This window comes from Seriola aureovittata, chromosome 7 (assembly GCF_021018895.1).
Source record: "Seriola aureovittata isolate HTS-2021-v1 ecotype China chromosome 7, ASM2101889v1, whole genome shotgun sequence".
In the NCBI taxonomy this organism is placed as follows: Eukaryota; Metazoa; Chordata; class Actinopteri; order Carangiformes; family Carangidae; genus Seriola; species Seriola aureovittata.
This window is the reverse complement of record NC_079370.1, coordinates 23,022,559-23,036,612: the sequence shown is the minus strand read 5'-3', so window position 1 is coordinate 23,036,612 and position 14,054 is coordinate 23,022,559. Positions and strand designations below refer to the sequence as shown.

The 14,054-nt window shown below is 42.5% G+C and overlaps 1 protein-coding gene across 4 annotated transcripts in view; it reads right to left on the bottom strand.

The window, feature by feature from the left end:
- The window catches only part of dop1a (DOP1 leucine zipper like protein A), a 31,421-nt gene that overhangs the window by 4,234 nt on the left and 13,133 nt on the right, over positions 1 to 14,054 (bottom strand). For all 4 annotated transcript variants that reach the window (XM_056381070.1, XM_056381073.1, XM_056381072.1 and 1 more), the window contains 15 exons: positions 10,025 to 10,550; positions 9,244 to 9,527; positions 9,005 to 9,157; positions 8,805 to 8,905; positions 8,353 to 8,618; positions 6,108 to 8,238; positions 5,721 to 5,832; positions 5,306 to 5,488; positions 4,212 to 4,337; positions 3,717 to 3,851; positions 3,231 to 3,286; positions 2,970 to 3,074; positions 2,674 to 2,740; positions 2,303 to 2,447; positions 1,531 to 1,610 (listed from right to left, as the gene is read on the bottom strand). In XM_056381070.1, the coding sequence (XP_056237045.1) occupies positions 1,531 to 1,610; positions 2,303 to 2,447; positions 2,674 to 2,740; positions 2,970 to 3,074; positions 3,231 to 3,286; positions 3,717 to 3,851; positions 4,212 to 4,337; positions 5,306 to 5,488; positions 5,721 to 5,832; positions 6,108 to 8,238; positions 8,353 to 8,618; positions 8,805 to 8,905; positions 9,005 to 9,157; positions 9,244 to 9,527; positions 10,025 to 10,550 (4,470 nt within the window). The remainder of the gene's footprint in view (positions 1 to 1,530; positions 1,611 to 2,302; positions 2,448 to 2,673; positions 2,741 to 2,969; positions 3,075 to 3,230; positions 3,287 to 3,716; positions 3,852 to 4,211; positions 4,338 to 5,305; positions 5,489 to 5,720; positions 5,833 to 6,107; positions 8,239 to 8,352; positions 8,619 to 8,804; positions 8,906 to 9,004; positions 9,158 to 9,243; positions 9,528 to 10,024; positions 10,551 to 14,054) is intronic.

Here is a 14,054-nt window from a genome sequence, read left to right as displayed (position 1 = left end):
AGAGCACAATGTATGTTCCCATATTCATGACACACAACTGTACATCTCTGCTGAACCAAATCCTACTAGTCAGCCCTAAAACAAGAAAAGAAATGCTGTTTATTAATCTGGGGAAATTAACTCTCTGTATTAAATCTGAGGTTCAAGACTTTATTTCCACCATAAAAACATACAGCAGCTAAAGTATGATCTTTTATAAATCAAAAAGATTTTGAAAGACTGATACATGCCTTTGTTTCAAACCGACACAATTATTGTAATGCACTTTTTACTGGCTTCCAAAAAAAAAAAAAAAACACACTGAGACGTCAGCTCATTCAAAACTCTGCAGCTCGGCTATTAACCACAACCAAGAGGAGAGAGCACATTAGTCCAGTTTTAGCTGCTCTGCACGGGCTTCCTGTTACATTTAGAATTGATTTTAAGATCCTCCTCCTTATATACAAAGGCCTTAATGGATTAGGACCAAGCTACATTGCTTACTCCCTTGTTGACAATTTGCCTTCAAGAGTATTGCAATCGTCTGCTGCTGGTTTACTAGAGGATCTCAGCAACAGATGAAAGAAAATCTGGAATTCGGTTTTTGTTAATTACTCCCCAAAGCTATGGAACAAATTACCTACAGATATCAGGGAAGCCAACTTGATAAGTCTTTTTAAAAGAAAGCTTTAGGCATCACCTAGCTACGACTTTCCTTGTAATTCTTTTTTGCACTTTGCTCCACACTTATTATTCTTTATTATTATAATTCTTCAATTATTATTATTATTTATTCTTATCATTATCATTATTATTATTATTATTATTACTAAGTTGGTTTTACATTTAGTCATTTGGCAAAGTCTTTTATTTATTATTATCAAGTGGGTTTTATTTTCCATCTTAAGTTATTCTAATTATGAAAATGAACATAAAAACAGGGATAGAATCAGTGTTTTCCATGTGAAGCACATGGTGCATGTAATTTCTTTATTGTAAAGCACTTTGAGCTGCATTTCTTGTATGAAAGGCACAATTATGTATAGGCACCATATTATTGCACCAACCAAATGTATGACAAACTGCACTGCAACATATATTGATATATTGCCACAAATAAACCCATTAGTAAATAAAGCTGCAAACAACAGTAAAGCACAGGTAAAATCTGCATAATTAGCTCCACACTTATCTAAAACAGCCAGGGTGGAAGAATGTGATGCATGATCTCAATTGTCCAGCTCAGCACATTCACAACACACAACACTGAACCCAACAGACTGATTTATTGGTTTAGAGGTGGGAAGGTGGTTGTAAATCAGCTGTATGGAGCTCAGTTGGAGTGTACTGTGTGTAGTTAGTGTACTGTAGGGCTGTGCCTGAGAGCAACAGGACTAAACAGTGCTGGTGAATGTGAGTGAGAGCAGCTTGAGACATAATCAAGATCAACAATGGAAACAACCGGCAGAGCCTCTGACTGATGGCCTGAGAAACACTGAGAAAGTAGTGCAGGAAGGGTTGAGCTGAATCACAGAGACATGAGTGTTTTACCTCAGCCAACAGTGTGAGGGCGTGAACACTGTACACTGATGGAGTGAAGCTGGAGGCCTCCATCACTGTGAGCATTAAATCTACAAAACACACATAGCAAACATTAACAGCTGCTACATAGCTGAAAAATATTAATAATGCCATGCTGAAGCATACAGACTATCTGCAAAATATATTCACATTTCACATGCTTTTGTGGTGTATGTGAACAGAAGCATCTAAGTGCTCTGCTCTGACCACTTACATAGTTTCAGTACCTCATATTCAGATTAATTGCTACATTTAGCTGGATTACATTAATCCCTTAGATTATAATACAGCTCTAGTATAAACAAAAATTACCTCTCCCTTTCCAAAATACAGACTACCCTGAACACAAATACAAAACTAACTAACTACTACTTCACAATCAACTGATCTCACTGGCAACTCAACTGACTTTTAAAGTCTGTCAACATCCACAGCTGACCTAGGTTATATGAGCTCTATTTAAACTTGAATCCTATTGCAGTGCTATATCTGATTACACTGTTAGCACCCAGAAATCTCTCCACCGCTGTGATACAATGTGGAAAGGGATGAAGAACAAAACATGCTGTATATTAAAGCTGTTTTTCTCACTTTGCAATTAGACATAGACATCAGTTTCTGTTTCTGTTTTTGTAAGTTTAGTGTGAAACTGGCTGATATATACTGTAGCAAAATCCAATGTTACAGTTATGGTCTTCATTGGTACTTTCTTCAATGCAATTAGTGAATGAAAGCAACACACCTTCTACATCAGCTTCCAGGCTGGTTCCATCCACAACTATCTGAGGAGAAGCCTTCACCTCCAGGTTTCTCCTTAACCATGTGGTTTGCTCTAGAGAGGAGCCTGCAATTGTCCCGATAGCCTCCACGACTTTATGGGTCACGTCCTGAATACAGAAAGAACAGTCATATCCAGTCAGGTAAGATTACTGTAATGCATTTTTTATAATCCTGTGTGACTGTAGATCATGAAAGTAAAGAAAAACGTCAATTTGTCATTAAAATGACATAAAAACTACACAGTGACATGGCAAATAAAAGGAGAAAACTATATAACCTTATTAAAAGACATTAAGCAAACAATTAAGAATTGAAGGCAGTTGAAGTAATCACCTGCAGCTCCCTCTGGTCCTTTTTGCTCTCCAGGTTGGGGTTCTTCAAAATGAACTCATTCAGAACTCTAGAGAAAAGAAAGACAAATGGAGTGCCATGTTAAATAAGTTAAAATGTATAAGGTGTCATCTCTGGATCCTGGTTTATTCAAATCCACAATGTGACCTGTGAGTTACCCACTAATAGCCACAAACTGGCAAATGTAAGTATAATTAATACAACTTAATCCCCAGAGGTTGTGAGGATATAAGGACACCTTTACAACAACTAAAATGATAGAAGGAAGAGAAACCAACCCCAATATGAGAAACTGTCCAGGGGCAGGCAGGCCTAACTGTACAGAGTCCTTCAGCAGCGCCAGCAGGGATGGCCAGCTATCAACTAAACTGGACACAGGGATCCTAGGACAAGAACAGGGCACAATCAAGAACACAAAGTAAAACGAGGTTAGAAGGCTCTGCACACTTTATGAAGGTTAGATGGCTTTAAACAATAATAGAAGTTAAAAAACAAAGATAAATCAAGTAAATACTAATGTTGGGAAGCAGTGGACTCACCTCTGGACATAGGCATAGAAGAACTGCAGCATGCAGACCTCCAAAGAGAGGTGCTTCTGTAGGTGTAGTGAGGAAATATAATGAATGACCATGAACAAGGTGAAACTTAAAGACTAAATAAAGTATAAAATAAAGTCCTTGTGAAAAAGCAAAGAACAAAAATCACAATATTCCACACCAAAAAAGGCATAATTAACTACTACAAGCTTCATTCTTCCCTTCTTCCTGCTTTAGAAATATGAACATGTATGATAAAATGAAGTGTGATAAATCTTCTCACTTCTCACAAATCAAGAACTTCTGCTACAGTTGTGAATAGTGAAATTTGTGATGTGGTTATACTTGGGCAGAAAGCTCTTACAGCTCTGCAGGGACTCATATAGCCTTTTGCCGAGGAGTCAGATGATGGGGATGAAGCCATTTAAGCTTCAGTAACATTACAGTTACAGTACAGCTGGCATCATCAGCACAAATAGAAACACAAACCTTGTCCTTTGCGATGGCAGGTGGCTGTTTCAGAACCTCTTTGACTGTCTGCATGACTGTCTCAGTGCGCATGGCGCTCACTGAACGAACCAGCTCGACCAGCAGCAGCTGCTCTTCACTGGCTAGAGGAATCACCTGAAAGACACACAGTCCAAATACAGGTCAATCGTACGTGGAACTAAAACACATTGAGTCTTGAATAAAGTATGTTTAAATTATGTTGAACAATGTGTGTACTGCATTTTGGTTGGTACCTATTGAGTATCTAGTGAATAGACAGTAGTCAAGCATTGAAATTTTTTTTTCATGAGCAGTAATGGCAAAATAATTCATCATTCAAATAGCAATTTTAAGGCATCTCTTCTAGGAACCAAACTAGTAGGAGGTTGGAGTGAAAAGTCCTGCTGTTATGTTTCACACAAATGACTACACCTGAAAGTAAAAAAAAGACTGATTTAAATGGGGGCAGACCTTTTTTTTTTTCACAGCACTCACCTTATTTCTGACTGGGGTCTTGACCTGTTTCCTCTCATTCCAAACATAGGCAATCGCTGCCATGAAGTGAGCTCCATGGTTCATAGAGATTGGACCCAGCAGCTCTAGAATTTGCTGACGGAGGTTCTGTCAAACAGATTTAAGCGGGGTTAGACCTAAACAGCTGACAACTTATTATGCAACAATTTCAGTTACAACACACTACAGACTACAGGCTTTGCCACCAAATGCTTTGTAGTATATTGTGCAAGGAAAACAAGCAGGCAAGAAATAAATCTGAGTGTAATATGCTCAAATTACTGTGGAGACATCTCATTTTCAGTATTATATGCTACCTTCTACATGTATTATGTGAACTCAGACAAAATAAATTGTCAAACATTATCATTAATGTTGTAATGCTCGGAAGTACTATGCCCACTGCCCAATCTAAAATGATCAAACTGACAAAACATGGGAGTTAGTTGGAAAAGTAAGTTTGGTACATTATTGTTATTGTTTCCCTGTCAGGCACACAGGTTCTGTAACGACTACAAATTATGATCTGTGCAGGATAAAAATCCCTGTATTATCTGAGTGAATATTAGATTTCCAGCCCACCTCCGGAAAAACTTATTCTATCTGGACAAGGCTAATAACTATTTGAAGAAAAATACAGAGAAATCATTGCTGAAAAAAAGTCCTTCACTGCCAGTAATGAGATTCTGCTCTTAATGTTGAGACCAATAATCCAGGTATTGTGCATGAAGTTATTAGGGCTAGGCTGCCCACATGTTTGGGTTAGCTCTGGGGCAGTATTGTGGTTTCCTGGTCTACACCTGACCTCTTATGTGCTAATGACATTTTAAATTATGCCCTAAAAACAAATTTTACTTTATCACACGTGCTATTTGATTTTTTTGTGGATGAAAAGGGACAAAGCCAATCTTATTATCACGGACACTCCCTCTCATTTCTTTATTTGTTCAGTCAGACCTTGTCCTTCCTCAGCTCTTGCAGCAGTTGTTGAATTATTGTGGCTCATTTAGTAAAACTGGTTAAATCTGCATTATAATCTATTACTGTGTCTTTGATGGAAAAACAGCCTGGTGTACCTTTGTGGAGCCCAGGTTGATGTTGGAAGTAGAGGCAGCAGAGGCAGCAGCTGGCTTGTCAGAGTTGTCAGCCTGGTGGAGGACACTCCACAGAAGGGTGACAGACGACATGATGGTATGGAGGATAGACAGTATACCTGAACGAGCCTCAGCCAGGTGCTTCTGGTCAACACTCACTTGTAACTGAGAGCAGAAAATTCAACAAAACTGTCAGTACTTATGGTACAATCCTATATTATACAATGAAACAGAAAATGTAAAGCATACCTTAATATACATTGTACTCACAAATGTATCAAATAAATACATAAAAATTTAAAATACAGCAAAGGAGGCCTGTACTCAGAATTGCTGTATATAAAACAGTCTGTGTACAAATAAACTGCTACAATAATTTGGAGCACAGCACCCTCACCTGGTGGTACTGGGAAGAGGGATCCAGCAGGCAGTAATGGATGATGGCCGTTACCCCCTCCAACACTGTCAGAATCAGGTCAGGAGGGATGCAGAGAGCCATCCACTGGGGTCTGGAAGATAGAAGGAGAAAATGCTGTTTCAATGCATATTTTTTGAATTAATATCTCTTATAGTGTCAATACAAAAATTTGAAGTGTTTCACATTAGGCACAGTCGATACATCCAAAAAAAGGATCATGTATAAAAGAGCAATTGCATCCGATGGTCAACAGTGTCATCTGGTGACCAAACCCTTGCTATTGCACTGTACTGCCTGTGTGATTTAACTGACTGCAGTTATCAAAATGGTATGTGATATCAGAACGAACCATGTAGATGTTAATACCTGGTGTCAGTTATCCCGGTCTCATAGCGGTACTGCTGAAGAAGATTGTCCAGGTTCCTGCACAGCTGCAGAGTGACGGAGGCCACCACCCTCCTCAGCACCCTCCCCATGTAGGGTAGGGTGGCTGTTATGAGCCCGATCCACTGGGGGTGCATCTTACACGTATGGTGCTGATGCAACGCCCTGATCACTGCACACAGAAACATACCCTGCGCTGTGATAGGCTGTCCATGGAGGTATTGCAGTGATGTCATTGGCTGCTGAGGGTTGACATGCTCCACTTCCCCACCGAGAATCTCAAACCCTGCCCCAGCACCACCTCCTGTCCCTCCACCTCCAGCCCCGCCTCCCACAGGTCCTCCTTCTCCTCCTTCATCAGCTGGCACCAGGACTCTGTGCTCAAGTACAACAAGACTCTGCAACAGTCTTAACAACTGTGACTGGACTGCACTACAGCTGTCAATCTGGTCCTCTGACATGTTGATCACACTGTCCTCTGACAGACCCTCCTCCACTGTGGCCACACTGACACCTGCCACCCGCTGCTCGTGCCATTTCTGGGCGCTGAATATGGAGGAGAGCAGGCAATGGAGAACCACCTTTTGAACTTTGCACTTAGAGAGGACATCACTGATGAAACTAGCAAAGCCCTTAGCTGAACCACCAGTGACTTTGGATAGCTCACTGAAGAGGAGAGCTAAGACCTCCACACTGGTCAGCTGCATGGCCCGGTTCCCTGCCAAGTCCTGAGAGCCTGCTGCCAAGTGGGCAGAATAATAGCTTCGAAGGAAATAGAGACAAAGTGAAATGATGATCTCCAGGTACATGGCGCTGCGAAATGTGTGGGAGTGGGAGTCCTGGGGGATGGGGCAGTAGAAGTCTTTGCCCATGACGGAGACTCTGTGACGTGCTAGGAGGTTTTGGAGCAAAGAAAGCTGTGGAGTGTAGGTGTTGTTGATGCTGGTGGTGGAGATGGCACTTACAAACCCTGAGGGAGCAGCTTTCAGCATGGCTGCGATGGCTGAAAGGGCGTGGAGGGCCCGTGAGGAGTCGTACAGCTGGAGGTAGAGCAAGACATGCTGGTAGAGAGGATGGATGTTAAAACGAGGTGGGGCAGAGGATGATCTGCGTCCTGTGACATTGCCACCCCCCACAGTCCCACCAGGACCCCCGCTGGGTGAGCCAGTGTCACTCTCAATCTCTGACACCTCACCTTCACCACAGCTGTACCAGTTCTCTAGATCCAGGCTGTCCCCGAAGAAAATACTTGGCGGGCGCAGTTTCTCAGCTTGAATCGCTGCCTTTCTCTGCCTCTCCTCCTCTTTCCTCTTGGCCTTCTTTATCTTGGGCTTTGCCCCTGGAGATTTGTCTGCTAGCCTCTCCATGATCTTCCCCTTAAGGCTGAGCTGGGTGCTACTATGGCTACGCTTACGGGCCTGAGGGTCATCCACCCGCAGGTTGTGGTCTGGAGTGGCTGGGTCAGAGCTGTCTGGCAGTGTGACGATGGAAGGAGATGAACTATGACGGGTGATTCCCTCTTTGTGCTGCTCCTCTTCAGATATATCAGCCGGTGTGACAGAGAAGAACTCCAGCGTGCCACCAGCCAGCATCTCTGGCAGAGTCTGGTGGCTGGAGCCTGGAGGAGGACCACAGTCAAGACGGGCACCAGTCGAGGTATCGGAGGAAGTGCTGTCTGTGTCTGTCTGTGGCCAGTTTTCAGGTTGAGAGGAAACTTCAAGAGATCCATCGTCTACTAAACTCAGAACCCTGTCTATTAGCTCTTTCATAAGAGAGGACACAATCTCTTCTATAGACTCCTCAGAGATGTCATCTGAGGAACCAGTCTGTTGGTCTGAGCCAATGACTGTGCTGTTGACACCCTCTGGTTCCTCAAAGCTGCCATTTTCCACTGTTGATGAATGAGAGCCACTGGACTCGGAGCTGTGGGGCTCCCCCTGCTGGTCAGCAGGCTGATATTCACCAGCTAGTTGCAAATTCTCACTGCTCAGGCTCAGTAAGGACAGGCTGTCACTTAACGGGTTGACAGTCAGACAGAATGGCTCCATGTCGCTCATCGCCAGGCCTCGGAGCTCCTCTTGTGTAACCCTCTCCCTGTGGATCTGACTGAAGTCTAATGACAGAAAGAAACAAGAATACAAATTAGAAGCTGCTCAGATGCTCTTCTCATCTCAGAAACAAACAGTCAAGACACAGTCACTATGAGCAAAGCCAGAGTATTGCTCACTGTCTGAGAAGCCAGAGTCCCTGGTGTAGATGGGTTCTGATGACCCCTGTTCAGGTGGTTCAGGAAAGACCTGGGCCCAGTGCCGCTGGGCTTGTACCCTCTGAATGGACACTCGGTGGGTCTTGGGGTGGAGCAGAAGGAGGAGTAGTGGCTCCAGGACCCGAGCAATGTCATGCCTCTGAAGGACCTGATTCAGCCAAGCCCGACCAACAGCACTGGTACATGGATCCCAATAACTCAGACTGTCTAGCATGATGAAAAGAGATCTGCAGGACCAAGAGAAAAGAAGTAGGGAGAGAAGAGAGAGTAGTGAACGGAGAAAGATAAAGAGAAAATCAAAAGCACAGTGAATCACAGGAAAGGCACTTGATCCAAAATAAAGCTGTATCACGAAAGGGCGCCTTCAAATGAATTAAGCACAATTTCCATGTTGCCAGCAGATCCTGACCTACCTGTCAAATGTGCGACAAAAAGGAGACGACTTGGTGATGTTCAAATCTCGTGTCAAATGCCACAGAACAGAGAACTTGACATGGGCCTCCAACCGAATTCTCTGAAAGAAAAGGTAGTTCAGTATGGGTTTAATGGCTTGTGTGATTCTGCTTTGTGTTTGTGGATATGACCCTACAGGTTATGTGTGATTTGTGCCGACCTTGTCTCTGTGCATGAGTTGCTGGCTGATGACGTCCTCACAGATGCTGGGGGAAGGCACCAGGTTGTGGAGCTGGTAGAAAAGCTCCACACTGCGCTGATGATGCTGAGGGGTTCCTTCACTCAACTGGTCCCACAAGATCAAAGCCACACTCTGAGAAAAAGATTATAGATTTAAAAACAAAGTGACAAAGTAAAGACCACCAACAGCTCCACCATAACCTGAGGCAAAATCTCTACCTTGAAGAAGTCCGTCTTGTCAGCGATGTACTTTAGAATTCCCTGAGTGAGGGGTGGCCTGATGACGACAGCTACTCGACCCTGGCTTGGACTCATGGGTTGGGCGGACTCTGTGTTTTCTGCAGATGCCACGCTCTCAGCAGTCACCATGGCAACTGACTGGGTGAGTCCTACTAGGTCCATGAGCAGGGAGATGGCCACGCCCTGCAGGCTGAAGTCACTGGCCAGGCAGCAGGCATCCATCAGTGTCTGCAGCCACACTGGCGGACGGACCTGCTCACCATCTGCATGGACACAAGGGATATACAGTATTTCAATGTTGTGCATTTTTATATTTTACTAAGGTTTTATTGTCTTTAAAAACTTAAATATCCATAAAAGCTGTCTCTCAATTCAGGGGTCGCATCCCACGAAGGGCACAGCCACTGGAGATTGCAAAGGCCAAACCACAATGAGATGGTCTGGTCTACAGAGCATTTCCTATTCATCCTTGGACACTGTTTTATTTGTGGAGTCTAACTCATTCATTGAAAAGTATCTTGGGATAGGTTGGGTTGCGAAGGATCCACCAATTGGATCCTTTGCTGCCTGCATTTGAGGGAGCCATCAAAATGATCTTGTTACACCCTTGTGACACGGCCGATGTAATGATACACAGCTAAACTCAAACTTCAAATATTCAAGTGCCCCTCAATTAAGCACAGTAACAGCAGGTATACAGTAGGTATTTACTAAAAGAAAGAGGCCTCCTTCATTCATTATTAGTGTTTTTGGTGCTTACCTAACTGCTCTTCCTGTGTGGGTGAGGACTTGAGGTTACCCTCTGCGATGTAGACAGGGAAACTGGAGCATTCTAGGAAGAGCTGGCAGGCAGCAGTGAAGGCAGCAACACACTCCCTCTGGACGAAACTAGATCCCAAGCATAACTCAGTATAATCACAGTGCTGGGAGCCCTCTGAAACCAAGGGCCCCGACTGCATGACCTCATTTCTTTCACCCTCAGGTCTGTCACCCCGTCCAGGGGTAATATACAGGGTGATTAGTCGTGAGAGAAACTGCTGGAAGTGCTCCAGGCAGCACTGCATGACTGGTTTGTCTAGAGGCTTGGTCTGAGATGGGCCTGAGGAGCGACGGCCTGTTTTGACTGCTGGGTGGGGATGGGGGATTCGTTCCATTTCCTCTGGCCCATCTCCCTGGTACTGGACGAAGTCTGTGAAGCCGCTTTCTGAGGAGCGACTGCTGGGAGGGTTTTCCCCATCCTCAAACACCTCCCCACTGCCAGGTACCTCCAGAGTAGCAGGGAGTGCCTGCAGGAAGAGAGGGGTAAGACCAGGGATGAAGTGCATTCAGATGAAAACAGAGGGGAAAGGTGTGCTTTGCTATCCTGAAAATACAGCCAGGAAAAAGTGAAAAGTGCAGATTCTGTATATCCCTATAGAGCATTTGTGACCATAATGTTCTTATTGATCTTTCTTTTGCCACTCAATTTATGAATATTGTTTCCCTGAAAGGTAGTTGTCTTTACAATTATTACTGTATTAGCAAAGTACTAATACAGTTATAATAGCAAACATAATGTAAAAAAGATATTATATGCACAGTCCAGAGTATGTGCTTTATTGAAATGCAAACGTAAGCACAGTTCAATGAATCAAATTCAATCGAGTAAAAGTTAGAAGAAAAAATAATAAGGGTTAAACTAGTGTTTGAGCTCAGTGTAATTTCAATAACAAAGTTATCAAAATTTACACAAAAAAATACAAAATATGTATTATATGCATTTCAGTGAGAAACATTGATCATTGATGCAGTCCAGAAGTCTTGAGACAAGTGTTTCCCTGTTCAGCATGCTTTGAACATAAGCGAACGATCCTGTGAACATGGATGATGAGTGTTTAACGGCACAATCATGGACATTTTCACAGCATTATGACTTGTCAAAGTGTGAAAATCACAGGTGTGACTAATAACCCAAACTAATGCTCAGTTCAATTCAAGTGTCCCAGTAAGTCATCCCTTAAACTGTTAACCTAAATGAAATGCAGTCTTCCATTATGGTAAATACAAACCACTGTGCTTTTTCTGCAACAGCATAACAAAATGTCTAGTGTAAAAAAAAGTATGATGACAACAAATATGTAGCCTCAACAACAAAATTTAAAACACAGGATTGTTACCTGCCAACACTCGGAGGGACTAGTACTAGACACCAATTATATCAAATTTATTTATGTTTACTGGTTATGATCAGATGGAAATGTATGTTTATTTTTAATATAATAGTTAAACTCTACATTTATGGCATATGACAATAAAGGGGTTGGGCAAAATGACAGCATCTAATATACAACAAATATCAATTTGACTATTGCTTGAGACTTTGTTTAATATACCATATAAGACCATTGCAGGCAATGTTGCAAATAAATAAGCAGAACCGCTTAATGACATTGGTTTTTACAGGACTTTTGCATCCAGCTTTATTTGCAATGTGATTTAGTACCTAAATTCATCTGGTATGTAATTCAGAAAATCCCATCTATAAATGCTTTTTTCATTAAATTTCCAGAAAATGTAATATGTAACAACATATGCTCAAACTGCAACATAAAATTACAGATACCTGTAACTATATCTTATAAACTTAGACAATATCAGTATTTTTTCAGTACAAATTTTTTTTAGTTTATTCAGTTAGGACTGTATGCCAAACTAAGGGGTGTAATAATGGATGTCTGAATATAAACCATGACCTTTCACTGCGCTGTGTTCTGTACACTGGTCATTTTATAGTGAGGCTGTATTTGGTCTGACCTGAGTGTAGACTGAATTGTACACCAGACTTACATTCTGCTGCTGACAGACTGACAGACCTACAGGTTCATACAATTCTTTGTCACAGTCAGCCTTTGGGGCCTGAGTGCTTCGTAGGATACATTTTGATCAAGGCAGCATGCACATTCTGGAGCCTGGACTCAGATGGCAAGTTAGCTCGCACGTTCTCTATATGTCCCTCAGGGTGGGGGGTGGAGATGTTATAGTATTCAGTGGATGTATGTGGGATGCTTTCCACACTGATGACTACGGCACACCCAGGAGGCATCACAGGCTAGTCTACTCCTCTTCTCCCTCAGAGAGAAGAGGCGAGCTGGGCTCAGCTGTTGGTTAACCATCTTCTGTCTGTCTACTTGTCCTCTCTTCTGCCCCTTATGGGCCTACCTCAATCCAGTTAACCCCTGTCTATCTTTAGACATGGGACTGAGTGACTAATCTTTCAATCATGCCTCAGTGAGCTCTCAAACACTTAATTAGCCAGGTTGCTGGACAGGGACCAGGAGGACCAGGATAGCCAAACGAAGCATTTGCTCTGAACAAGTCTTCAAATGCCTTGTGTTGAGAGACTGTGGGATGGCAGGGCCACCCAGCCAACTGCAGCACAGGGCAGGAGGTTGGCACAAGGAAACAAGAGCTGGAAGGAGCCCTGTTCAGAGACCAGGGAACACCATCAGAGCCTGAACTGATGGGTTTTTGGGCAATAACTTGTAGGGGAAGTGGGTCAAGTAGGTCAAACTGGGATTTGCTCTGACTGAGCCAGCAACAGGGTTGTTTTTAATCAAAAGACTTTTAAAGGATCATTTAACCAACAACAACATTTTAGATAAGCTCCAGTTATCAAGCAAACCATAACAAAGAGACCGCCATACTGAAAGTTGTACATGACCTGAGAATTATTGTGCATTTTAGCAACGTGGCTGTCCTTATTTTAGACCTAAGTGCCGTATTCAATACAACAGACCACAAAATTGTGATTGACAGACTGGAGAAATGAGTGGGTCTCTCTGGCTGTGGTTTAGCCTGGTTTCAGTCAGCCTGGGTGTTAACTTATCAGAAACACATAAAAACCCATAAACCCATAAATGGCATTTCTCAAGGAAGCATTCTCAGCCCAGTTTTGTTTTCATTATATATGCTCCCATGTGGAAACATTATTAACCTTCACAATGTCAACTACTATTTGTATGCTGATGATCCAGTATTGTAGATCTCTTTTTCTCCAAATGACCCCAGTGCACTGCATGCTCTCGCTGATATTAAACATGGATGGGTAAAAGGCTTTTAATATTAAGTGAGGAAAGAACAAAATACTTTTTTCAAGTATATTTTTTGGACTTTTTATGCCTTTATGATAGCACAGTAGAGAGAGACCGGAAATGGGGAGGCAGAGAGAGGGGGAATGACATGCAGTAAAGGGCCGTCGATGCGGGATTCGAACCGGGGCCGACTGCAGCGAGGACTGTAGCCTCTACATATGGGACGCCTGCTCAGCCCACTGCGCCCCTGGACGCCCCAAAAGCATACTTTTAATGGGACAAAAAGCTGCAAGGAAAATCTACACTCTTTGCTTGGACATCTTAGCAAACAAATTAAAACACAAATTACAAATTTGTGTGATTTTAGTCTCAGAGGTTGATTTTAACATTTTTAACAAGGTCATTAAAACATCCTTTTTTCATTTTGGAAATATTGCCAACTCATAAAGATGCTCATTCATGCCTAGATTACAAGCTATTTAGAAGAATGCAATTCTCTTTTTACTGGTTTACCTAAAAAGTCTATAAGAACAGCTTGTCCAAAATGCTGCAGCCAGAGTCTTAAAACAAAGAAAATGGATCACATTAACCCACTGCTTAAGACCTTTCGGAATAGATTCTAGTTGTTTTACTTGTTTATAAAGTTTTAAAGCTTGTTTAAAGTACTTCAGCACTTTCCAGTTAATTTTTTTTCTGTAGGAAAAGTTCATTGTCATTTCA